At 36.9% G+C, this 26,500-nt stretch overlaps 1 protein-coding gene across 1 annotated transcript in view; it reads left to right on the top strand.

Moving 5' to 3' along the window:
* LanA (laminin subunit alpha) overlaps positions 1–26,500 on the top strand; it is a 1,178,005-nt gene that overhangs the window by 61,696 nt on the left and 1,089,809 nt on the right. Inside the window, exon 2 of the mRNA XM_090374120.1 lies at positions 15,010–15,250. Within this exon, the coding sequence (XP_090230246.1) occupies positions 15,010–15,250 (241 nt within the window). The remainder of the gene's footprint in view (positions 1–15,009; positions 15,251–26,500) is intronic.

The following is a 26,500-nucleotide window of genomic DNA, read 5'->3' as shown; positions in this document are numbered from 1 at the left end:
AGCGAAGGAAGTATGCAACTATATAAGTGTTGACATAGGTGAGAAATATTCTTTTACAAAGCAATTAATTGCTGCTAAATTGTTTAACAAGGAGAACTTTGTTATTTTTCTTACGAAAATGCCCATGGAAGAGGTACGGGAGACTACTGAGGCATATCCCACGATTGGAAGAGAAAAACTTCTTACGGAATTACAAGTTTTCTATAGCAGATATGATCTACACAATTATTGCAAATTAACTGACTTGCTGAAATTTATCCCAGAAAATAATGTACCTGAAGTTCTTGGTGAACTTACAAAACTCATAAAAGAGTTCTTTTGATCATTCTGATGACTACTTCAGAGCCTGAATGCTGCCATTCGACATTAAAAAGAATAAAAACATTTTTAAGGAGTACTATGAATCAGGAAAGGCTAAATGCTCAAGCAATGCTTTCAATAGAGGAAAGCTTGGTCAACAGTGCACCAAACTTGAATGAAAAAGTTATTAATCTATTTTCAACAAATAAAAACTGAAGAATGGATTTTGTTTTAAAATAAAAGTTCAAATCTGTTTATGGTAAATGTCTAGTTAATGTTTTGTAGTATTTTTAACTTGCTTATTATTATTACTGTGTATGTCTACATGTCTGCACCCCCAAACATCAGAGTCATGATCTGCCACTACTCTTAGGCACCAGGAAATACAGCAGAAATCTTCAAGGCAGAATTAACCCCAGGGGCTCACATCTGGTGAGTATGGGCTTGGCACACCCAGGGTCCTGAGCTGGATATCATAATTCTTCTTTTTCTTGGTGATTCCCTTCTACTTCTCTCTCTCTGTCGGGGTAATTCAGAAATTTTTTTTTTTTTTTTTGGCTGGTGCAGCCTAAGCCTCATGTTTCCTTGCACCATATGGCTAATAATAATAATGTGCTGGTCCCACAGGAGCTAGTTATTGTTGGTGACGCTATTGTCAGGGAAATGGGATGTATATTGTGCAAAAAAGGATAGGTTAAGTTAGATAAGCATGCAAGAATATTTGCTGATGCTATTGAGACAGTTAAGTGTTAAGTGGATTGGTACATGTGAGACATGGTGTCACAGATATAAGGAATGCAGAATTGCAATTTTGGGATTACAATGTGTACAGAAAGGATATACAGAAGAGGAAGGAGGAGGGATTATGCTGTTAGTTAAGAAACACATAAAATCTAAGACAGCGCATCCAGTTGACATGGATGGCCAGTGCAGTGTTGAATCAGTTTGGTGTGACATAACCAAACTGATTCAACACTGCACTGGCCAGTTTGGTGTGACATAACCAATGAGAAAGCAAAAATAGAGTAGGAGTGTGTTATTGGCCTAATGACACTGAGTATAATGAATAACTGTACAGAGAAATAGTGTGCCAGGAAATAGTGTACAGAGAAATAAAGATGGAGTAGACTCCTGTGTTTTTTTGTGAAGGGTTATTTATAAACTTGCAGTTTTGTTTCAGTGCAGTTAGAGTTTTAAACTGAGATTTTGTTGCAGAAAACTCTAGAAAGATTATCAATTCCAAGCGTAGTAAAGAATTTTAAACAGCCTGGTTCTGTGTAGACAATAAGAAGTGTGTTAGTGGCAAAAAAGAAGCTTATGAGGATGCCTGAAAATATTGCACCTGTATCAGAAGTGATTATTCATAGCCCAAAGAAATTTCTGAATGATTATGTTAGTAATGTACTTTAATGTACTTTAAGGTAGGAGACCGCCGGTCTCCTACCTTAAGAATTACTTAAGAATTAATTAAGAATTACTTAAGAATTACCGGCGGAATTACTTAGCAAGTACAGGTCACTGTTGAAAAAAAGCCGTGAATTAGGGTTGAATTTGAAAGTGTCTGCAATTCTGCCCAGACCCGATAGGAGGGAGTATATGATGAGAGCCTTGTCGATCAATTCGGCCCTGGAGGGATTGTGCAAGGCTCAAGGGGTAGAATTTTTTTCAGCCTGGACTGTACTTGTTAACAGGAGAGATTGCTTCTACAGGGATGGGATACACTTAAATAGAAAGGGTGCAAGAATTTTTGCTGATGCTGTCGAGGCAGTGTTAGGTGGGTCGGAAAACTGCTAGTTGGGGGGGATACAAGGACTAATAGATTAACAGTAGCCACTGGCAGAGGTGGAAGTGATTCTTGCACTGCTTCTATTGAAATGAGCAGAAGCCTGAAAAACAAGATGCAGGATATTTCAGAGACTGCTGGGAGTCATTGCGGTACAAGTAAACACATGGGTTGTGTTAGGGTAGCTAAGAATAGAAACAGGTGCATGTATACCTGCGTGTACACCAATGCTAGGAGTTTGGTAAATAAATTTGATGAATTTGAGGTATTGCTCAAAACATCAAAGGCAGATATTGTTGGGATATCAGAGACATGGTGTCACACAGATATAAGTAATGCGGAACTGGAATTTGGGGAATACAATGTGTATAGAAAGGATAGACAGGACAGGAGGGGAGGAGGGGTTATGCTATTAGTTAAGAAACACATAAAGTCCAAGGAAGTGAAGCCAGTCGACATCGATGGACAGGGCAGTGTCGTCAGTTTGGTGTGACATAAGGATAGGGAAATCAAAATTGAGAGTAGGAGTGTGCTATAGGCCTAATGACTTTGATGAGTATAATAAGATATTGTACAGGGAAATAGGGTGGGCCAGTAAATCAGAGAGTCTTATAATGGAGGATTTTAATTTCCCAGATAGTGACTGGAATTTGTGGGTTGGTCACTCGCACACTAGCAAGGCTTTTGTGGATTTATTGGATGATTGTTTTCTACATCAGCATGTTCGTGAGGCAACAAGAGGGAGCAATACTCTTGATCTGATTATCAGTAGTGATTCTTCATGCATTAAGAATCTGCAGATAAATGAACCACTAGGTGGCAGTGATCACAGTGTGTTGAAGTGGGATTTACTCAAGGAGGTAACTACCAGAGGTAAAGGGAAGGGTTTTTGTTTTCGTAAAGGCGACTATGATGGTCTGAGACAGTATTTAAATTCTATACAGTGGGACCAACTGATGATGTTACCAACAGCAAACTCAAAATGGGAAGCATTCAAGGAACTAATCTTGGAGGCTACCAGGCTTTACATACCAACTAAGAAATATTGTTCAAGGTTTAGGCCTAAATGGTTGTCAGATGAACTAATGAGACATGTGGCAGAGAAGAAAAATGCATGGGATACATACAAATTAATGGGTGACATGGAAGCCTATGATAGATATAAGTTGGTCTGTAACCAAGTCACAAAGGAGATTAGTCAGGCAAAGGCAGACTACGAAAAATCCTTGGCAAAGGATGCAAAGAAAAACAGAAAAGAGTTCTTTACATATTTAAACTCAAGAAGGAAAGGGATGAATCAGATTGGTCCACTGGATATTGATGGTTCAACAGTTGAGGATCCTGCTCAGGTGGCTAACAATCTAAACGAGTATTTTGCATCTACATTCATGCATGAGGAGTTATTCAGGAAGGAGAATGATGTAGGTAAAGTAAACATTGGCAGTGAGCTGGATGATTTTGTAATAACTGAGAGGAAAGTGGAGGAGAGATTGTTGAGGATAAACATAAAAAAGGCACCTGGGGTGGATGGGATCTATTCAGTTATATTAAAGGAGACAGCAAAGGAAGTAAGCAAACCCCTAGCCATAATTATGAGAGCTTCTTTGGACTCAGGGTAGGTACCCATAGACTGGAGATGTGCAAATGTAACCCCAATTCACAAAGGAAGATCAAAGGCTGGCACAAGTAATTATAGACCTGTTAGTTTAACTTCTGTTCCAGGTAAATTAATGGAGGCACTGGTTAAAGAAGCACTGCAGGATCATCTAGACAAGAATTCAGTTATAGCTCAGACGCAGCATGGTTTTGTTAAGGGCAGGTCTTGCCTGACCAATTTGATTGGATACTATGATGTAGTCACAAAAGAACTGGATGCAGGGAATAACTTTGATATTATATATTTGGATCTTAGAAAGGCTTTTGATACTGTTGCACATGGAAGACTGCTGCACAAATTGGAGCAGTGTGGCATTGGAGGCAAATTGCTGCTATGGATAAGGGGATGGTTGAGTGGCAGAAGACAGAGAGTGGTAATCAATGGACACTGCTCAACGTGGACTAATGTTATTAGTGGAGTTCCTCAGGGTTCAGTGTTGGGTCCGTTGTTGTTTTCGGTGTTTATGAATGATATTGATGATGGTATATCATGTTTAATGTCCAAGTTTGCAGATGATACAAAGGTTGGCAGGGTTGTTAAGGACACTACTGACGCTATGCTGCTGCAACAGGATCTGGAAAGGTTGAACAGATGGGCTGAGAGGTGGTAAATGAAGTTTAACATTGACAAATGTAAAGTACTACATATGGGAAACAGTAACCCCAGAGCAACGTATCAACTCTGCGGTACTACACTGACAGTGGTGGAGAATGAAAAGGACCTGTGGGTAATTGTGCAGGCAGATATGAAGTTCTCTGAGCAGTGCAGACGAGCTGCAAGAGTAGCTCATGGTGTCTTGTCAATGATATACAGGAATTTTTCTAGCAGGGATAAGGAGGTGATTATTCCCTTGTATAAGGCAATGGTTAGGCCACATCTTGAGTACTGTATACAGGTCTGGAGGCCTCATTTCAAGAAGGATGTAGAGCTGCTGGGACGGGTACAGAGAAGGGCAACAAGATTAGTGAATGGAACAAAGGGTTGCTCTTACGAAGAAAGGCTAAAGTTTTGCAAATTACAGAGTCTGGAGACTAGGCACCGGCGAGGTGATCTGATAGAGGTGTATAAGGCTTTGAATGGTTTGAGCATGCTCAATGCCAATGGGATTCTTCATCTTGCTCAGAATAATCACCTCAGAGGGTATAAATTCAAATTGAGGAAGGACGGATGTCGGATAGATGTGCGGAAATTTGCCTTTGGCCAGCGGGTGGTTGGTTGGTGGAACCGACTTCCATCACTTGTTGTTGAAGTTGATAGCCTAAACAAATTTAAAGCTCATCTGGACAGGTATTTCGAACGAACGGAGGGGTGAAATGGGATGGTGTGTGTTTTTTTTTTTTTTTTTTTTTTTTTTGGCTGATGCTGAATAAGCTTGCTTTCTTGCATCATATGCCTCTGCTAATGCTAATGCTAATTAGAACATTCTGTAAGCAAAATGAAGTATGCTCCTGAACAATGTGTTTCGTTTGAAAGGTTTCTTTCGATCAAACTGGCATTTTTTGTTACTGAGGAGCATGAGTTTAAAACAAGATTTGGTTTCAGAAAAGGTCCAGAGTGATCAACAATTTCAATGCTAGTAAAGAAGTTCAAACTTACTATTATTTATTATAGAACTGGGTAATAGTAAGTGTATTCTTTGTAGAAAGATGGCTGTGAGGATGCCAGAAAAAACTGCATATGTATTGGAAGTGATTATTTGTGTAGCCAAAAGAAATCTGTGAATAATTGTTGCAGCAGCTGGATGTAAAACTAACATTCACTTTGGGAGTTGTTGGACTAAACCTAAAACTGTTTCTTTACAAAATGCAGATGCAACCCTACTGACATTGAAAAGGAAAGGTTTGCCTTTTATGATTCATTTCATCAATGTTTGGAAAACACAAAAATTCTTCATCACTTGGTTCACCGATTAAGTTTTCCATCTTATTGGCCATGTTAATAAACAGAATATGCATGAATGGGTACAAAGAATCTCTGCAGTTAAAGAGGTCTGTGCATTCTGTGAATCATGGTGCTGGGTGCAGTTTCATTAGCTGTTATCATTGGATCAGTCTTCTTGCATGGCAGTTGATAAATAAATAAATAATATTTATTGAATGTATAGGAAGCATAGCCTAAAAGTAACAACTGAAAGGTATGCAGTATCCAACACGGAAAGAAGTGAGGGACTAACAGGAAACATTGCATGATGGGCACATATAATGACGTGATGAAACTATGACATTAGTTAGTGCATTTACATCATTACTGCATATTTGAATTTTTTAAACAAACTGAAGTTTTTACTTTGGCATTATTATTGTAACATCTGATATTGTGAAATCTGTCACAATGAGTTGCGCTCCTTGTACTTCAAATAAGTAACACTTTCCCCCATTAGAGAAGACTGTCATTATTTTCAGTACAACTAGTTAAACAGCATTGTTTAAAGCTATTTGTCTTCTCATCAGTGGGCAGGTAGGAATCCAGAGGTATAAAGATTGACAACCCAGTTGTGTCTTATTTACACAATATGAGAAATGCCAAAAGGTGTGCTTCTCAAACTGATAATGTTTTATTAGTCTAATTATTAGTCTAAGAAGCACAGTTGTGATTTATTACGAGAGATTACATGATATGAGAGATGCCTGGTAATTAATAATTTAATTTAATTATTAACACAGAAATTCAGCATTGACCTGCACTTGTTAAGTAAACTGCAGATCTCTTATTCTTAAGGTCATTAGTGCCAACGTGAACAACAATATCACCTTTTGTGCTCTTAAAAGATAATATCTGCTCTACAAAGTCATCAACTTTTGCCCCTGGCAGACATACCTTGGTCCTGTTCCACCTATCCTTTTGCATAATATATTCCCTGTCTCCGTGACAATAGAGTCATCGACAATAACTAGTTCCTGTGGGACCAGTGCATTCTGTTTTGGAGATTGCCGCTGCATTGCCTGATGCACAGGAGTGAGCTCTGGCATTGAGTTGGGTAGCTGAGAGCTTGATGGGCCCTCATATTAATTTATTCAGGGCATTTACCCTACACCTCAAACTCTCATAGACTCCCATTAGAATGCTGATTTGGTACCTAATTTCTTCACAGTCTCTGCACCTAGCACACACAAAGACATCCTCCTTGGCTAGATCATATCCTGTTCTAGACAGGTCTGCAAACATTTCACATTTCGCACATTGTTTTAGAGTGTGATGCTTGGGAGAATCGCCCCCTTCGGTTCTCCCACGAGCCGCAGCACTCTGGCTATTCTGTGAACGCTGCTTTGCTGCTTTAGTCTGGGCCCTGATTTTGTTTAAGTATAATTAATTAACAACGAAATTTAATAAGATTATTAAATTTTATTGATAATACTATACTAATCATCTAACAGATTTCTAATACACTGCTACGTATTTTGCTATCTAGTTTTATGTTAAACCTTACGGTATTCCATATCATATAACAATGGCGGCAAGTTACAAACTTAAAATCTAGGAACTACTTATTATTAACTTTCAAAATCGCTATCTAAATTCAAAATAAACCACTGAGCTTGGCTAGAACTATAATGCTACCAATAGCAAATAATTTAGTTTAATAATTAAGTTAATGAACTGACTAAATATAAATGAAAACTTAGCGTTCGCCAGAGCTGCAAAAATCTTGACCAACATGGTAGTAACTCCATACGAGTTAAACCACATACGGGCATTAAGAACTGTTCAATCTTTTTTTGATAATCATCAATTAAAATGAATTGATCAACCAATTTTTATATATTTAAATATCTGTCTTCTTTGATTTTATGTCTAACTTTAATGCTCTCACTTACATAGTTACAGAAAAATATCATGTTAAGAAAAATACACTGGTGTTCAAAGAAAGTGCATCACCTAAGAATTTCACATTTCTATCCCTTTTTCACGATGGTATGTAACTTTTTAATGACTAGCATCACAAATAGAAATATAAACGAAAGATATTTATTAATAGTTAAGGCAAAGCAAAGTAATATTTGACAGGTGCTCTCAAAATATTCCAAAATGAGCATTTGCGACCTTTCTACAACAGTCTTGGTAAACACGGCAATTATGGTTGAAATGTTATCAGAAGCCCTCAGTTTGCTTCAGTTTATCATTTTAAATGGAAAACAAAATGAAAAGTTCACCAGGTGCAAACTAATATTTAGTTGAACTGCCTCTGGCCCTGATGACAGCAGCACACCGTCAAGGCATTGACAATATCAATTTCTGAAGATAATCAACTGATAGTTCTTGGTTTGAAACATGAATTATGGCTTCCTGAAGTTCATGAAGGGTGTTTGGTTTCTTTCTGGCAACTGCAGATTCCACACAATGCCAGCAGTTCTCTATAGGATTCAGGTCCAGGCAGTTTCCTGGCCAGCTAAGAGTTGTAATGGACTGTTCTTCCAACCATTTTTTCACCTGTAACAAATGTAAACACCACTGTTGAACCTCTAATGCAGAAATGAAGCTAAAGTAACTACAGAAGTGACTACTTACACTTTTCACCTGAGGACAAGGAGCACAGTTGTCCTGAAAGATGCTATTACTTGGCAGGTTCAAATGGTCTCTAATGGTTGGCAGCAATTTGCCTTCCAATATAGTGAGATATCTATTGGCATTTACGGAATCTTTTATAAACTGCAGGTGACCTACTCCGTGATACGAAATGCACCCCATATCATTTGGCTGGTAGGGAATTTCACTGTAGACACCATACAATCTGGATGGTATTCTTCACCACATCTACAGCGAATCATTTGTCTCCCATCAGAGCCATGCAGGTTGAATTTTTTCTCATCCAAGAAAATAACTGACTTCCACTGCTCGGGGTCTATTTAACATGCTCCTTACACCAAATTAATTTGGCCTTTTTAATATTTTGTGTGAGGAGGAGCTTCTTCTTAGAACAATGGGCTACAAGTCCATTTTTGAAGAAGTGTCTTCTGTCTGTTACTGCCCTTGCTATCACTCTTGTATGTTCTTCCTCATTCTCTTTTCAGCTCAGAAGAAGAAGCTTTATGGTTTTTAAGGCATAAGCACTTCAAAACTGGTCCTGTTTTGGCATAGAGGCTTGTTTGCATCCGGTTCTTTTTTTCCTATAAGCAGAACCAGTATTGTTGAGGTTGGAAAGAAATCTACTCACTGTCGACTGATTACAAGACACTCTATAAGCAAAATGACGGGAAGAACATCCTTTCTCACGTAAAGCAACAATAGCACTCTTTCTTCGTGGCATCAACTGCACGTAACTCGCTATCCTGACACAAACAAGGAATAACAGCAACTCTTGCAGAGCATGCTTATATAGCTGAAAGTAACAGTTGATGCAATATTACGTCATCACCTATGCATGTCAATCTTATCTGATGAAATCTGTAAGAAATTAGTATTAGTATTAGTAACGGCCGTATGGTGCAAGAAAGCCTATGGCTTATGCTGCACCAGCCAAAAAAAAAAAAAAAAAAAAAATCCGAACAAAACAATGATAAAAACAAAAATTAAATAAATAAATAATAATAATTAATAAAGAAATAAAAATAATAAAATGAAATTAAAAATTAAATAAAAAGGAAATTAATCCTATCATCCTATGCGCTTCCCTTACCCGAAAGTACTATCCAGATGACCTTTGAATTTCCCCAAACTGTCGGCCTCTACCACCCATGAAGGCAACTTATTCCAGTAATTTATAACTCGCTGGCTAAAATAAAACTTCCTGCAGTCCAATCTAAACATTTCCCCGCGTAACTTGAATTTATGTCCCCTAGTTCTAGCATCATTTATAATCTTGAAAATTTTGTCCTCATTCAGTTTACTGATGCCTCTCAGAGCCTTAAACACCTCAATCAAATCTCCTCTAAGGTGTCTAGTTTCCAAACTCTGCAACCCACATATTCGAAGTCTTTCTTCATAAGGACGCCCTTTTGCCGATCTCACCAGGCGAGTTACCCTTCTTTGCACCCTTTCAAGAAGCTCGATGTCTTTCTTTAGGTGTGGTCTCCATACTTGAACACAGTATTCCAAGTGTGGTCTAACATAGGCCTTATATAATGGGATTATCACGTCCCTATCTCTACTTGCAAAAGTTCGATAGATCATCGATAGGACACCATGGGCCTTCCTTGCAACCTGTTTACAATGCTCAGAGAATTTCATGTCTGACCGTATCGTAACACCCAAGTCCCTTTCCTCCAGTACTGGGTTTAGTTGAACTCCACCAAGTGAATAAGTTTTTTTGGGATTACTGTTTCCCAGGTGTAATACCTTACACTTTGTTGGATTAAAGCACAGCTGCCATTTTTCTGACCATTCTTGAAGTCTATCTAGGTCTCTCTGAAGAAGCTCAGCTTGACAGTGATCATTAACTACTCTACCAATTTTAACATCATCTGCAAATTTAGACATCACGCCCTCTATCCCTTCATCAATGTCGTTTATGAAAATTAAAAACAACAGTGGTCCTAATACTGATCCTTGGGGAACCCCACTTCTTACATCAACCCAATCTGAGGAATAGCCATTTATCACAACCCTCTGCCTCCTGCCCTGAAGCCATCCTTCTATCCATCTAAGGATTTTCCCAGTGATTCCAACCTGTTCCAGCTTATAAAGCAACCGCTCATGTGGGACTGAGTCAAAAGCTTTGCTGAAATCTAAATAAACAATGTCGAAATTATTCCCTAAATCCAGCTCGTGAGTGACCCTTTCGAAATAGCGAACCAGATTTGTTAAACATGATTTTCCCTTTACAAAACCATGCTGAGTATCCTTGAGAATTTCAATTCTATCCAAATGATCCTGAATTCCACCCTTGATCAATGCCTCCATGATTTTCCCTACTACTGAAGTCAGACTGACAGGTCGATAATTTCCCACTTCACTTTTAGAGCCACCCTTATGTATGGGAGATACATTTGCACTTTTCCAATCCAAGGGAATCTCCCCAGAGTCTAGTGATGCTCGCATAACCAGCCTCAGTGGTTCAATGCACTCGCTTGCCATATACTTAGTTGCCATATACTTAGTTATTAGGACGACAATTGCAATTTTAAGGGGTGATGCACTTTCTTTGAACACCAGTGTAGCATTTTATTGCAAACAAAGGTTATATGGTGGTACTGTCTGGCTATTTCATTAAGAACATGGAGGATTGGGCTGTATGCAATAATCTATCCAAAATTATGTAAATTTTTTAAGAGGTCAATATTTTGTGTGTGTGTGTGTGTGTGTGTGTGTGAGTGACGTGTTCAGGAAAACGCTATAAAGCTGTGTGATTTGATTAGTGTCTAAATCAGTTCACCAGTAAAGGCAAACAAACAGAATTTCATTGACCTCCAAACTGGTGTAATTGCCAGTGTGCATTTATCACGTGGTACAATAGAGTGCATGGTTACACTTGTTAAATGGTTTAAGACTAGTCTCATTAGAGGTCTTAATGAATGGAAAAATACCTGAAAACATCTGTTAACAGACACAACTGTGGCTAAAATTGATGATTAATGCTCAGGACACTGCTTCCCCCCCCCCCCCCCCAGAAAATTCTGGGATTATCACTGCATGGAAGTGCATTATGTTGCTGGAAGTTAACATTAGAGATATTAGCTGGAAGTGGTTGTATATTGGATTATAGGACATCATTGATGTACTGCCTGGCTTTCAAACTACCCATTATATACTTTATGTATAATGGGTAGTTTGAAAGCCACCTGCTATCAAAAACTAATAACTTCCCAAATGAGGTCACCCTGTAGGCTAGTGTTTTGGCAGCTGCACCAACTTTGGCACTTCACCTCCAGATGCAGATACAATGAATATTGATACCCAAGTAGGTGGGATTCATTGCAGAAACAACCGTTTGTTGGTATAAATCAGTGGCACCCTGGTTGAAAACCACTGGTCTAGATAGTTGTAACCCAGGTTGCGTGCCGTTGAAATTTATGGCTCCCTAAACAAGGCTAGCATGGGTTATTGTTATGGCCTCTGGAGCCACTTTGGCCATTTCATTTCTGGATGTGGATGCAATGAATGTTGGCACCCAGAAAACAGGTACTTGTTGCAACAACACCAGATTGGTCAAACCTGACAGTGAGTTGCAGTCAAGGAAAAACAATATAATGGGCCAGGCTTTCAGTTGGTTCTGCATTTCTGATCTTTTGGCAATGTATAATAAGATCTCTATGGCAGCAGTTACACGAATGATAGCTGAATTTGCAGTTAGGTCTGCTACTGACCGTTGACTATTGCAGAGATCTTCACCTGTGAGCTCCTTTTGACCATGTTGGCATAAAGGTCTTCTAAACAAGCTTCCATTTTATGGTCTGCAAACTGTTTTTTGTAATTGGTTATCCAGTTTTCTGTCTGATCGCTCACTGATAGTGATGGGAGATGGCTCTCTGTCTTCTAACTTCTCCACTAATGCTGGTGTCCCCAAAGGTTTAGTTCTTTCTCCCACTCTTTTCCTCTTGTATATTAATGACTTTCTTACATTGACTGGAAATCCTATCCATAGTTTTGCCAATGATAGCACATTGCATTCCACTTTCCATTTTGAGAAACCTTGCCCTGCTCAATCAGCTTCAACTTCTCAAATGTTTGCTATCAATTCCTTAAATGCTGATCTCTAGGAAATTCTCCAGTGGGGTAAAGACAAATTAGTTGATATCAGTCCTTCTAAAACTCAGTCTTGTCTTATTGCTTGCAAAAAGGATTCTTCTGCTCCTATGCTTATCTTGCAGTCAAGGAAAAACAATATAATGGGCCAGGCTTTCAGTTGGTTCTGCATTTCTGATCTTTTGGCAATGTAGTATAATATCTCTATGGCAGCAGTTACACGAATGATAGCTGAATTTGCAGTTAGGTCTGCTACTGACCGTTGACTATTGCAGAGATCTTCACCTGTGAGCTCCTTTTGACACCATTAGCTTCACACTGACTAATAAGTTGCTGTCCTCAACTGATATACCCCTGCTAATTTGGTTGAAAATAATGTTGGTGTGCCATCTCTTACATTTTGTTATCTCTGTAGATTTTACATATTTGTAATGGAAACATAATCATTTTGCAACTGTCACTACCCCCCCTGTATTTGCACAAAAATCCATCTTAATGGGTTAGTTTCAGTTGCTACAGTGTAGGATGCCAAATAGGTTTTAGTCAGCATCCCAGTATACCAGAAATGTTTTCATTATAAATTCAGTTTTATAGTACTTTTATTGTTAACCTTATTTATTCCTTTTATCTTTTTATATAATTCTTGGTCTCTATTAGCCATTATGGGCACATTACAGCTTTATTTATTTATCTTTCCCCATCTTTTTTCTCTCATATATTTATATTATATGTTGCAATAAACAGATTAATTAATAAATTTAATTGAAAATAGAATCATTTGTGAGGGGTGTAATGTGTTTTTAATATTTGAGGCACAGGTACAGCATATCACACATGTAAATGGACATCAGTGTAAAGCAAAAACTGTTGACTCCCAGTAGGTCTGTTTTTTTTATTTATTTTAAATAAATATATTGTTAAAAATTCATAACTTTTTTTTTACATTGTTGATAATCATCAAATGCAAAAAAGTGTTCACAATGGCAGCACACATTGGACTACTGTTTTTGTGTGAATTACTGAGTTCTCCAACAAATATTGGCAGAGAACTGCAAATTCAGGTCTGTGACCTTTTTGTTATCTGTTCAGTGATGTTGCAGGCACATCTCATTCATGAACTGCAGCCAAACAAGACAACATGTCGCTTATCATAGTAAAGTATCTGAAAGTGTTATCTCAAGTGAATTTGTCTGAGTTTTCCACGTGGATAGGTCATAGTCACTAAATGCCATCAGCAATTTGGGGAGTTGTTCCTGAGAAACTCAGACCATTTTTAGACCTCTCTCTTAGCATATTAGACCATGAACAATGCCAGACAGGATTGCTCTCTCTCTCTCTCTCTTTCTCTCTCATTGTAATCAATGCTTGGATGTTATCAGCTGCTTGGATGCTTTACAGCAAAACTGTCAGCCCACACCACCAAAATTAGTCTGCATGGACGTGAACTTTATGCAATAAGATCTATGCATCATGTTCTGTTCAGTGCTCAGCATTGTTAGGCCAGAATAGTGTGGGCACTTGAACATCATAATCGATTAATGAAGAATGGTGCTGTGTACAACTCACAGAGGAGTCCAGGTACAGTCAGATTCTATGGTTCCTAGTGTGATGTGAAAGCGGAACTCCAAACAACCCTGCATAGGTATGTACAGGAACAGAATCATATTGGTGAAGGTAAATTGCTTGTATGTGGGGTGGGGGGGTGGCATTATCGCCTTCTATACCTTCATATAGTCAAAGTTCCACTTTGGCTATATGAAGGTATAGAAATGAGATCCTGTGACCTGTGGTCTTTAACTCTGCTGGTGCTGTAGGCAAAAAGTTTGTTGTGATGGATGACAATCTCAACCCCCATAGAACACAGGTCAACAGTTTGTTCGAAGATGAAAGTACTGTCTGTATGGATTGGCCTGTTTGCTTCCCTGACTGAGCATATCTTGGACACCTTAGGAAGCTATATTGTGGCTCCTCTGGACTGTCCAATTATCAACTGGAAACAGCAGTTGATATGAGTAGAGTGATTTTGCAACAACTCATTAATACTCTGATTTTATCAATGCATTGCAAAACATGCTGGTGGTTGCAGGAAGGTTATGTACCATACTAGTCTTTGGTTGTGGACATTCCATCCACAGTGGTGACAAAACACTGTTTCTTTATTGGGATATGTGCATATCCCAATAAAGTGGCAGTTATAGCCATTCCCCATTTAATGAACTTTCAGTTAACAAAGTTTTGCTATAATGAATGTTTTCCTTTGATACTACTTTTAAATATAAAGAAGGAAATCCTGTTAAAATGAAGATGAAGGCTGTGAGTTGTGCCAATTTAAATTATTTTTAATGCAGCTGGGCTTGAAATAATGTCACCAGTCATAGATTAATTAGACCAAAAAAATCAGTAATGGCCAAGTTATGTACTTGTATCCCATTCTTGCATCAAATTCAAGAAAAAATGAAACAAATTGAAAAATTTCTTTCATGGCATTCGAAGACACCTGTTCTTTCTGGCAAAAGGGGTCTTCATTTCGGTTCATGTTATTTAATATCATTATAAAAAAAAATCCCCTTTTAATTAGTACTGTATCATGTAAGCTTGCTTCCTGAATTACACTTAATGGTGTTTTTTTTTAATTTATTTGATTGTTTAGGAATTCCATGTAGCCTATGTTTTTATTAAGATGGGAAATTCTCCTCGTCCAGGTGTTTGGATCTTGGAACGTTCAACAGACAATGGAAGGACTTACAGTCCATGGCAATATTTTGCTGACACTCCTGGTGATTGTGTTCAGTACTTTGGAGCAAGATCTCTACAAGCACTTACAAAAGATGATGCAGTCATTTGTGAAACAAAATTTTCTAAAGTTGTTCCACTGGAAGGTGGTGAGGTAGGTCATTGAAAATTGATTGCTTAAAAAAAAAGAAAAAAAAAAAGGTTTTTAAAAATAAAGGTGCTATGTCTTATTTAATTAAACATGAGTTGTTATCATACCTTATTTTAATTAAATTTTTGAAATGAAGCAAATTAGCATTAGCCAAAAAAAGAAAAAAAAAAAAAAACAGAAGGCAGAGGCAGAAGTGATTCTTGCACTGCTTCTGTTGGAATGAGTTTCTTTCCAGGCTTTAGCAGCCTGGAAAGCAAGTTTCTGGGAATTTTAAGAACTTCCAGGAGTCGTCATGGAACAAGTAAATACATAGGCTGTGTCAGGGTAACTAAGAGTAAGAACAGGTCCATGTATACTTGCATGTATACCAGTGCTAGGAGTATAGTAAATAAATTTGAAGTGCTGAATCAAGACATCAAAGGCTGATATTGTTGGGATATCAGAGATGTGGTGTCACACAGATATAAGGAATGCAGAATTGGAATCTGGGGAGTACAACTTGTACAGACAGGATAGGAAGGGAGGAGGGGTTATGCTGTTAGTTAAGAAACACATAAAATCTAAGGAAGTGCATCCAGTTGACATTGGTGGACAGTGCAAAGTTGAATCAGTTTTGGTGTGATATAAGCACTAGGAAACCAAAAATGAGGGTAGGAATATTATAGGCCTAATGACTCTGATGATAGAACAAACAGTTGTACAGAAAAATAGTGGGCCAGTGAATAAGATTGTCTTGTAATGGGGGATTTTAACTTCCCAGATATTGACTGGAACTCGCAGCTGGGTCACTCATACACTAGTAAGATTTTTGTTGATTTATTGGATGATTGTTTTCTACAGCAGCATGTTCGAGAGGCAACTAGATGGAGTAATACACTTGATCAGCAGTGATTATTCATATATTAAGAATCTGCAGATAAAGGTGATTATTATGATTATAAAGGTGATAATTCTTATCTGCAGATAAATCTGCACGCTGTGATCACTTTGTCCACTTGATGGCAGTGATCACAGCCTGCTGATGTAGGATTTACTTAAAGATGTAACTATCATCAGGGGTAAAGGGAAGGGTTTTTGCCTTTGTAAATGTGACTACAGTGGTCTGAGACAGGTTGTAAATTCTATACGGTGGAACCAACTGATGATGTTACCAGCAGCAAATTCTAAATGGGAAGCATTCAAGGAATTAATTTTAGAAGCTACTATGTTTTTCCTACCAACTAGGAAATATTGCTCAAGATTTAGGCTTAAATGGATATGAGATGAACTTCTGAGACTCGTGGCAGAGAAGAAAAATGCATGGGATGCATTTAAATTATCAGGCAACATAAGATGCCTATGGTCTTATGTTGCCTGATAATTTCTGTAATCTAGTCTGTAATAAAAACATGGAGGTTAGTCAGGTGAAAACAGATTACGAGATTTCTTTGGCAAAGGTTGAAAAGAAAAACAGCAAAGATTTCTTTACTTATATAAACTCTAGATGGAAGTGGATGAATCAGTTTTGTCCACTTGATATGATGGTTCGACTGTTGATGATCCTGCTCAGACAGCTGATAAACTGAATGAGTATTTTGCATCTACATTCACACATGTGGAATTTTGTGATGAAGTAGAAGCCAGAAGTTTATCAAAGGGAGCTAAATGGTTTTGTAATAACTGAGAGCAAAGTGGACGAGAAATTGTTGAATTTAAACATAAGAAAGGCACTTGGGGTAGATTGGATCTATCCAATTATATTAAAGGAGGTAGCAAAGGAAGTAAGCAAACCCTTTGCCATAATTATGAGAGCATCCTTAGATTCAGTGGAGGTATCCATGGACTAGAGATGTTCACATGTATCCCTAATTCACAAAGGGAGATCTAAGGGTTACTCGAGTAATTATAGAGCTGTTTGTTTAACTTCTGTTCTGGGGAACATAGTGGAGTCACTGGTTAAAGAAGCACTGCAGTTATAGTTCAGACACAGCAGGGGAAGTCTTATCTGACCAATTTGATTGGATACTGCAATGCAGTCACAAAAGAACTAGATGCAAAAAATAATTTTGATATCATATACAGTACTTGGATTTCAGGAAAGATTTTAATACTTTTGCACATGGAAGAATGCTCTACAAATCGGAGTAGTATGTTACTAAGAGCAAGTTGCTGCTATCAATAAAGGAATAGTTGAGTGAGATAAGACAGGAGTGGTAATCAATGGGCACTACTCTTCTTGGACTAATGTTATTAGTGGAGCCCCCCCCCCCCCCCCAAGGGTTCGGTGTTAGGCCCATTGTTGTTTTCTATATATACAAATTATATCGATGAAGATATATCTGGCTTAATGTCCAATTTTGCAGACGATACACAAGATTGGAGGTTGTTAATGCCAGTAATGATGGTTCACCACTGCAACAGGATCTCAAAGTTGGGCAGATAGGCTGAGAGGTGGTAACTGAGGTTTAACATTGACAATGCAAAGTACTACATATGGGTAGCAGCAACCCCAGAATAACGTACCAACTGTGCAGTACTACATTCAGGGTAGTGTCGATTGAAAAACACTTGGGGATAATTGTGCAGTTAGATATGAAGTTTTCAGAGCGCTGTAGACAGGCTTCTAGAGCAGCTCATGGGGTCTTGTCAAAGATATACAGGAATTTTGCTAGCAGGGATAAGGAGGTGATTATCTCCTTGTATAAGGCAGTGGTCAGGCCACACCTTGAGTACTGCATACAGGTCTGGAGTCCTCGTTTTAGAAAGGTTGTAGGCTGGAACTGGTACAGAGAGGGGAACAAATTAATTTCTGCAATTGCAGGGTCTGGAGACTAGGCACCTGCATGGTGATCTGATTGAAGTGTATAAGGCCTTGAATGTTTTGAGCAAGCTCAATGCTGATGGGATTCTTCATCTTGCTCAGCTTATGCATCTGATGGGGCATAAATTCATCTTAAGGAAAGTCAATTGTAGAATAGATATGCAGAAATTTGCTTTTAGTTATTGGGTAGTTGATTGCTGGAAGAAACCTCCATATGTTGTTGTGGAGGTTGATTGCTTGAATAAATTCAAGAAAGAACTGAACAAACATTTGAGGTGAATGGCTGGGTGAAATGGGAAGTTTTTTTTTTTTTTTTTTTCGGCTGATGCTGTATAAGCTTGCTTTCTTGCTTCATATGCTTCTGCTGATTCTGACTGAAGAACTCTTATGCTCACTAATTGATAAAATTGTTAGCAGCTCCTTGTACTTCCATTACAGGGATTTAAGATTCCTGGCTGGTTGTTCCAGTTTGCTGAACAGCAGTTCCTGATACTAGAATGATATTTGGGAGACTAGAAGAATGATTGCTACAGCTTGTCATAACTATTCTGAGTAATTGCATTCAACACAGATTTTCCAATTGAAATGCTATTGGCATTGGATTTTCCAATCAGAATGGACGATTGTATGTTCATGATGTGTCATTTTGAATAATGGTAAGTAGCTCCCCCCCCCCCTGGCAACAGCATGAAGTGAGCATGACAGCGGGTTGCTCAGTGCTGAAACGGATGACATTTCTACATGGTTCATGTGGCACAAGACCTCACTTTGCTTTCAGTTCTTGGTTGGATGATCAATTGTGGATTGCAACTTCATGGAGCTTCTGCCTAGTGCAGGCCTGTTTAGGAGAATTATGGTTACTCCAGTGGAGGGGGTAGACCACCACGGAGGCCTCTGCCGGATGCTTGTGGCTGGATTCTGCCACTTGTATGTTCTATGTGACTGTTTGTGCATATGTACCGTGTAGATCTAGGGTGGAATGTGGGCTGAATTTTGCATTTATCGATAATGATTGTTGCGTTTTTATTGGCTTGGATACCAAAATTGATATTTGACATATTTATTTTGTTGCTAATACATTCTTTTGAACCTTCATCACAGCAAATAACTGATAATTTGGAATACTAGATAGTAGATCCCCAGTCTGGCTCAATGCGCCAGGGGTGGTACGTACGGTGACATATCCGTACAGTGTTGTAAATAGGTGGTGGGGTTGCCAGAAGGCTGGCTGGAAACACCTATTTTAATAAATAAATTTTAAAAAAAGTGTAAAATTGCCATCAGGAACTAGTGACTGCTTAGCATCATAATTTTTTTAGAATTGTTTCCTTGCATTTAATAATTACAGGAGAAATTTAATGGAATGTATATGGGGATATGGTGGTGGGGGGTTGAGTTACCTAAATCACTGATATGTTAGAAGAAAAGTAAGTTACTAATAAGTCTGCTTTATCTTTAGCTGAGGATGCAATAGAACCATCAGGTTGGACAGTATATTCTCTGTCTTTATAATGGAGAATCTGTCTTTTTTTTTTTTTTTAATTTTGTTTGACTCTTCCCCATCTCACCATTATAATATAGTTAGTGACAAAGAGTTTCTTCGTATTTTTGAGAATACTCAGTTTTTCACTTTCATTTTTTTTTTTTTTTCAGAAAAAATATAATTAATCTTTGGTAAAATTGAATTTTAAGAAAAAAAATTGTGTATTTGTGTTTATTTTCTCTTAAATTGGCAGTCAGGTGTGCTGGTAATCTGTACTGCAAAATAGAATTGGCTAATAATAGCATCATTTTGTACAGTAATCTCATAGTACGTGTGTAGTGCTAAGCTAATTAATACTATCTTTCAGTAGGATGCCAAAGAAATATGATTGAAAATTAAAGTAGACAGATGTACGATTTTCTGTGTATGGTAAAATTTGATAAAGGTTTGCCTTGTTTAACATATGTAGATGTGATATTTCAATTTCAAGTGGCAGGAAACTCAATATAATCTCAATATAATCAGTCCTTTGCAAAAAAACATAAGCTTAACAACATTGAGAGTGTAGAAAAGAAATGCATGTTGCATTTCATGGTGACAACGAGGTTGCATATGTCATGTTTATTTGCATCTTTTGTTATAGAACATAGTGTTCTTCTGAGTTGTGTTTATCATAGTTTTTGAAAATGTTTGCTGATAGCAAAATGCCAAAAAAAAAAAAAAAAAAAAATTTGAAAAATAGGCATTGTAAGTGAAATTGCATTGATTGGAAAAGAAGTGGTAGCAATGTCTGTGAAAAATGGGCTATTTTGAATTGCAAAAAATGACCAGTAATCAGAGTGATTCCAAAATATAACCCATTGTGTTGATGTTTTCTAATAAAAAAGAATTGTAAAATTGAAAGCAGCTTGTGCCTGCATTGGAATGTGACTCTTCAGCATTGGATACCTTCTTCTGAACTATCCAACAGCATGTGAGATTCCTTCATAAATTTCCTGGCAATTAGTCTTGATAATGCGCCTGTTATTGTATGCTTAAAAAATGAAGTAGCAGGGGTATTAAAAGAAAAGAATCAGCACTTGACAGTCCTTGTTCATCTTAGGAATCTGTATGCCTTTCTATGAAAGTGGATGAATACTTTGGGAAAATTTATTAAAATCTAGGAAGCAGTGTGGATATGTTGAAGAATGTATGTGCAAATTTATTATATATAAAAATAAAGAGAAATTTACTTCAATGCTTTTTTATAGAATAACTTCACCATGACACACTCCTGAATTCAACTGGACGTAAAATTATTACTCAATGGCTTCCTTCCCTCAAAGACATATGAATGGTCCTACATATTCGCGATCGATAGTCAAGATCTCCCAGCCCGACCACCAACACACAACTCTGAGTGCCAGAGGACATTATCTCTGATAATAAAATCATTAAAAAGATCCTCGAATAAATTTGAGGATCTTTTTAATGATTTTATTATTAGATGTGCAAATTTATTTTACTAACATTTTTCAGATCTTTGATTTCCAGTTTTATAAATTGATTACTACAGTAGACTAAACCAGAAGGATGATTGACTCAGTTTTGTCATTTCTACTGCCATGGTTACGGAGAATCTAAAACAGAGGAGAAGATTCTGTTCTTTTTCTCAGTGAGGAAGTACTTTCTGGCTGCAAGTGATTACATGGTGTACAGGTTCCCATTGAAAAATGATGCTTTTCAAATTTGAAAATTTTTGTGGACAGGTTTCTGGTACTTAGTGTTTTTAAATATAAAAAAATAGATATATTTCAGCATCATTTCTGTAAGTTTCAGTGTGAGAACCTATCAGATGCTATTATGAAAGAAGAAAGAATTGATGTGCAGTGGTTCTGGGTTAGGGAACTGACAAATATACAAGGAAGTTTGAAATATGAAAAATAATATGAAAATAGCTATCTCAAGGCATGCTTGGCATTTTAATAATTCCCCATAGCACTGTTGAGCATGAGAATATTTAGCCAGGTTAGAAAAATGAAAACTGGTTTCAGATCTGTTTCTTTCTTTCTATCTGATTTATTTCTTTGGAAATCCTCCTGACAGCCAAAGAGGACAAAGTGTGAAACAGTATATTTTTTGAAGCATTGAAAATCAGTTTGTGTCTAATAAAATACCACAGACAGAAAAATGTTAGGTAAGCTAGTGTTAAAAGCATTTTGTGCTAGGTAAAAGTCCACAATGCACTAGAAATTAAATTTAACTGCCAAATTGGCAGTTAAATTTAATTTCTAGTGCAGTGTGGACTTTAAAATCTCCTTTTTTTCCTCTGCATTTTGCAAAAAACTTCTTGTTTCCCCCTGCTTACGAATGCCTGATCTCCATCTTTCTGAAAGTCAAAATCAGTTGTGTAACAGAGGTGGAAGTATTGATGGACAGAGGTTGTGGCCAATAGCTTTGGCCAGAGAACATTAAGGCTTGATTACCATTTGGATGAGAAGCAAGTCTCCTACTCTTAGCCTGTTCAAAATCCAGTTTGGTTTGGTTAATAAATTTGTGTTATGGAATGAAGAATAAAGGATTTCATCCCTTAGATGATTTATAGAGCTTCTTAATGTATTGTAATGTAATCGACTTAATAATGTACTCACCTCAATTGATCTGCTTAGTTACATGGTATTGAAGTGGAAATGAAGTTCAAAATAACGTCACGTTATTTTAATGTCAATTAAGTAACGTCAATTAAGCTCTTATTGCTATTTTCATTATTAAGGATTTCATCCCTTCAAGAATAATTTTACTCAAGTGATCTGAGCAAACATTAGGATGAGGAGATTTAAAGCAGTAATCAAAAAAAGAAAAGGAAAGAGGAATAGAAATAATGAAGATCATCCCATTTTGCCCTCTTGTAATGCCAAATGAAACAAAGCTGAGAATGACTACTTGATAATAACTATGTACTTAGATGGGTTGTTGGTGAGAAAAAGTTTGAGTGTTGGGTGTGTGTTTGTGTTAGGATTGACTGTTAATCAGTTATCAAAGCAAGTTGTGTAAGGTAATTACTACAAAAGCCTTAGCATCTCTGCCATCTTTATCTATGTAACGAGAAAATAGAAGCAAATTTAGAATTGTAATCATTAAAATAACCAAGGAAAATGACTTCACTTTTAAGAAAGTCCAATTTGAGAAAGTCAAGAAAGGAAGTCAGAAAGTTTTGAGTGATTTGTAGAGTTGGGAGAATGATAAAGGCAACAGACAAATTTGAAGAATTGACTAAAGATGTTTTAAGCTAGAGGAGAATCCAGATTAGGAAATCTCTGACAAGGGATATTAGAGCAACCATATGCACAAGTATCACATTTGAAGTGAGAGGAAATCAATTAGCAAATAATTAGAGAAACTGAGATGAATGGTGGATGAGGCAACTGATAATTGAGGTTTTTCAGGATAAGTAGTAGTAGTAGTAGTAGCAGCAGCAGCAGCAGCAGTGGCATTTGATGCAAGAAAGCAAGTGTATGAGCTTATGCAGCATCAGCCAAAAAAAAAAAAAAAAAATCACACCATTCCCTCCAAATGCATGTACAGTTCCTCCTTAAATTTATTTAACCTATCAACTTCCACAACGACAGATGAAAGTTTGTTTCAGCAATTAACCACCCGCTGGCTAAAGGCAAATTTCCGCACATCTAATCTACATCTGTCTTTTCTTAATTTGAATTTATGCCCCCTTAGGTTCGTAATCTGAACAAGTGGAAGGATCCCATCAGAATTCAGCGTGCTGAACCCATTCAAGGCCTTATATACCTCAATCAAATCACCGCGCAGGTGCCTAGTCTCCAGCCACTGCAATTTGCAGAACTTAAGCCTCTCTTGGTAAGAGGATCCCTTCATTCCCCTCACCAATCTTGTTGCCCTTCTCTGTATACGCTCAAGTAAATCTACATCCTTCTTAAAATGAGGCCTCCAGACCTGTACGCAGTACTCAAGGCGTGGCCTGACCATTGCCTTATACATAGGGATAATCACCTCCTTTTCCCTGCTAGCAAAATTCCTATATATCATTGACAAAACCCCATGACCTGCCCTGGCAGCCTGTCTGCATTGCTCAGAAAACTTCATATCTGACTGCACAATTACTCCCAGGTCTTTTTCATTTTCTACCACCTTAAGTGTAGTACCACACAGTTGGTACGTTTCTCTGGGGTTACTTCTACCCATATGCAGTACTTTGCATTTGTCAAGGTTAAACTTCAGTTGCCACTTCTTAGCCCATCTGCCCAAATTATCTAGATCCTGTTGCAGTAGCACACTGCCATTACTGTCATTAACAACCTTGCCAACCTTTGTATCATCTGCAAACTTCGACATTAAGCCTGATATACCTTCATCAATATCATTGATAAATATACAAAACAACAGTGGACCTAACACCGAACCCTGTGGGACTCCACTAATAACATTAGTCCAAGAAGAGCAGCACCCATTGATTACTACCCTCTGTCTTCTCCCACTTAACCATCCTTTTATCCATCGTAGCAACTTACCCTTAATACCATTCTGCTCCAATTTGTACAATAGTCTTCCATGCACAACAGTGTCAAAAGCTTTCCTGAAATCCAAATATATGATATCAAAATTATTTTTTGCATCCAGTTCCTTTGTAACCACATCATAATATCCTATCAAATTTGTCAGACAAGACTTTCCCTTAACAAACCCATGCTGTGTCTGAATTATTGCTGCAGTCTTGTCTAGATGATCCTGCAATGCATCTTTAACCAGTGACTCCATTATTTTACCAGGAACAGGAGTTAAACTAACTGGTCTGTAATTACTCGTGTCACCCTTCGATCCCCCTTTGTGAGTAAGTAGGTCTTAGCAGATTGAAGGCAGAAATGGACATCATTGAGATTAGAACTGAGACTTCATATGTTTTTAAAACGAATTAGGACATTTTTGGGAAAATAGATTTTTTTGAAGATATTTTTTCTGTTACTATGTCAGTTCTTAATGCATTCTTGTAGATGAGGGATAAAGAATTGAAATAATTTTTGAATATGGCATAACACTGAAAGAATATAACCCCCTCCTTGACATATGGCCCTAGCACTGGGACTTGCATACTACTTGGACTCCCTCCAGTTACAAGCTGGCAGAAGTAGAGGCAGCAAGATTATAATTAGCTGATCAAGTAATAGTAGCTGCTTCCTTGATAGTTACTATTAAGTTTGGTCCAGTGGATGATTTAGCAGTGCCCTCCACTGTCCTTCTGGGAACACTTTTGTAGTATACCCTCGAATGTAAGCAATAATGAATCTTTGATTTTAGGTCTTATAATAAATTTATTTTGCTTTATTTATTTCAGTATATTTTAAGCATTATTTGATTTTATTTAAATTTTTTTATATTTCACCTTATTTTGTCTTATATTCTTTACTAGACATTTGATAGTATAAACCAGAGCTATGATTCTCAGTAGTTCTACTTTGATTTCAATATTTGTAGAAGAATAAGAGAAATTTACCTCAATATGATACGTAGAACACATCCGTATGATACTCTGCAGAAATTAAAACAAGTATAACATTAATGCAAAATGATTACAGTAAAAAATCAATTTAAAACAATTAAAAAATCAATTGAACACAATTAAATGATTAAAATTAAAAATGATTTTCCTTTCTAGGAAGGAAAATTGTTTCTGTTTAATTGTTTTAAATTTATTTTTTGCTGTAATCATTTTGCGTTAATGTTATATTCGTTTCAATTTCTGGAGAATATCATATGAGGCAAATTTCTCTTATTCTACATATTTATGTAGACATGTATTGTATTGTATTGTATTTTATTTTATTTTATTTTATTTCAGGATATTCCATTGGCATGCATTATCCTATTTGCTTTGTTTAATTATTTTATTATGCTTACCTGGACTGACAGATACCATAAACAGACAGCTGTATGTGCAGTTTTAAAGACATTTAAAAGTACTTGATTTTTTATGCTGTTATTCAGTCTCACCAAAAGTAAAAATTGTTTGCATTTCTATAAATATTATCTGCTATAGGATTTATGTCACTGGCATTTGCATTGGAATGTTGATTGAATTCAAAATTAATCTATCCAGAAAAAAAACAAAAAAACTTAAATCATTAGAGAGCTATGAAAATCCATCTCAGGATCCTGCATTGCTCATATAGTATACATTTGAACAGCTGTATACTATATTGAGTATGAAAAAGTCTTTTACTTAAGTTACATAGATTCTCTTACTACTTTCATACCAGAGCGTGCTTCACAATGAGTTAGTATTAATAAAGGCAGATTGATGTGAATGAGGCAATGATATTCATTATCTGCCTTAAAGACATAAAAAAATTCTAATTCTTATTGCATAAAATTAGTTATAATGCAGTTTTACACATAGATATTATACAATAGAAGAATAAAATTTCTCTTTACAATTTACAATGCAGTAGCTATAATTTGCAACAGAAAATTAGTTACAATACAATTTTTCATATAAAAATTGTACAACAGAGGAATAATATTCAGTAGACAAATAACACAGGCTTGTAAATTAAACTTTTTATAGAAGTTGTTTTGAGTTTATTGAGTGATTATTGGTTTACATAGATTTAGGTTTCCTGAATTCTGGTGTTTTTGGGTGTACTTTTAGTGCTAGTTCTAAAAATTCAAACCATTTTTTATGTATCATATGTAGCTTTTTTACAAACAGTAAGAATTGATTTCTTAGATATATATATTCAGTGTATAAGGGATATGTGTACTACTTACTTTGTGACTGACAGGTATAGGTGTGTCCAAATGTATTTGGACATGTTGAGCCTACATTTTTTCCAATATTTTCTACATTACTTCAGGTAGCTGTGTAAACCTGCAAAGTGTTTACACAGCTACTTTACTTCAAGTTTCTCTTCTAAGCTAATTTTTGTATTGTTTCTTTAATAATGTCAACATGTGGTTGTGTAAAC

This window comes from Mastigoproctus giganteus, chromosome 5 (assembly GCF_048544385.1).
Source record: "Mastigoproctus giganteus isolate SK-2022 chromosome 5, ASM4854438v1, whole genome shotgun sequence".
In the NCBI taxonomy this organism is placed as follows: Eukaryota; Metazoa; Arthropoda; class Arachnida; order Uropygi; family Thelyphonidae; genus Mastigoproctus; species Mastigoproctus giganteus.
Note: the sequence above shows the minus strand (reverse complement) of the source record. Positions and strands in the feature narration are given on the sequence as shown.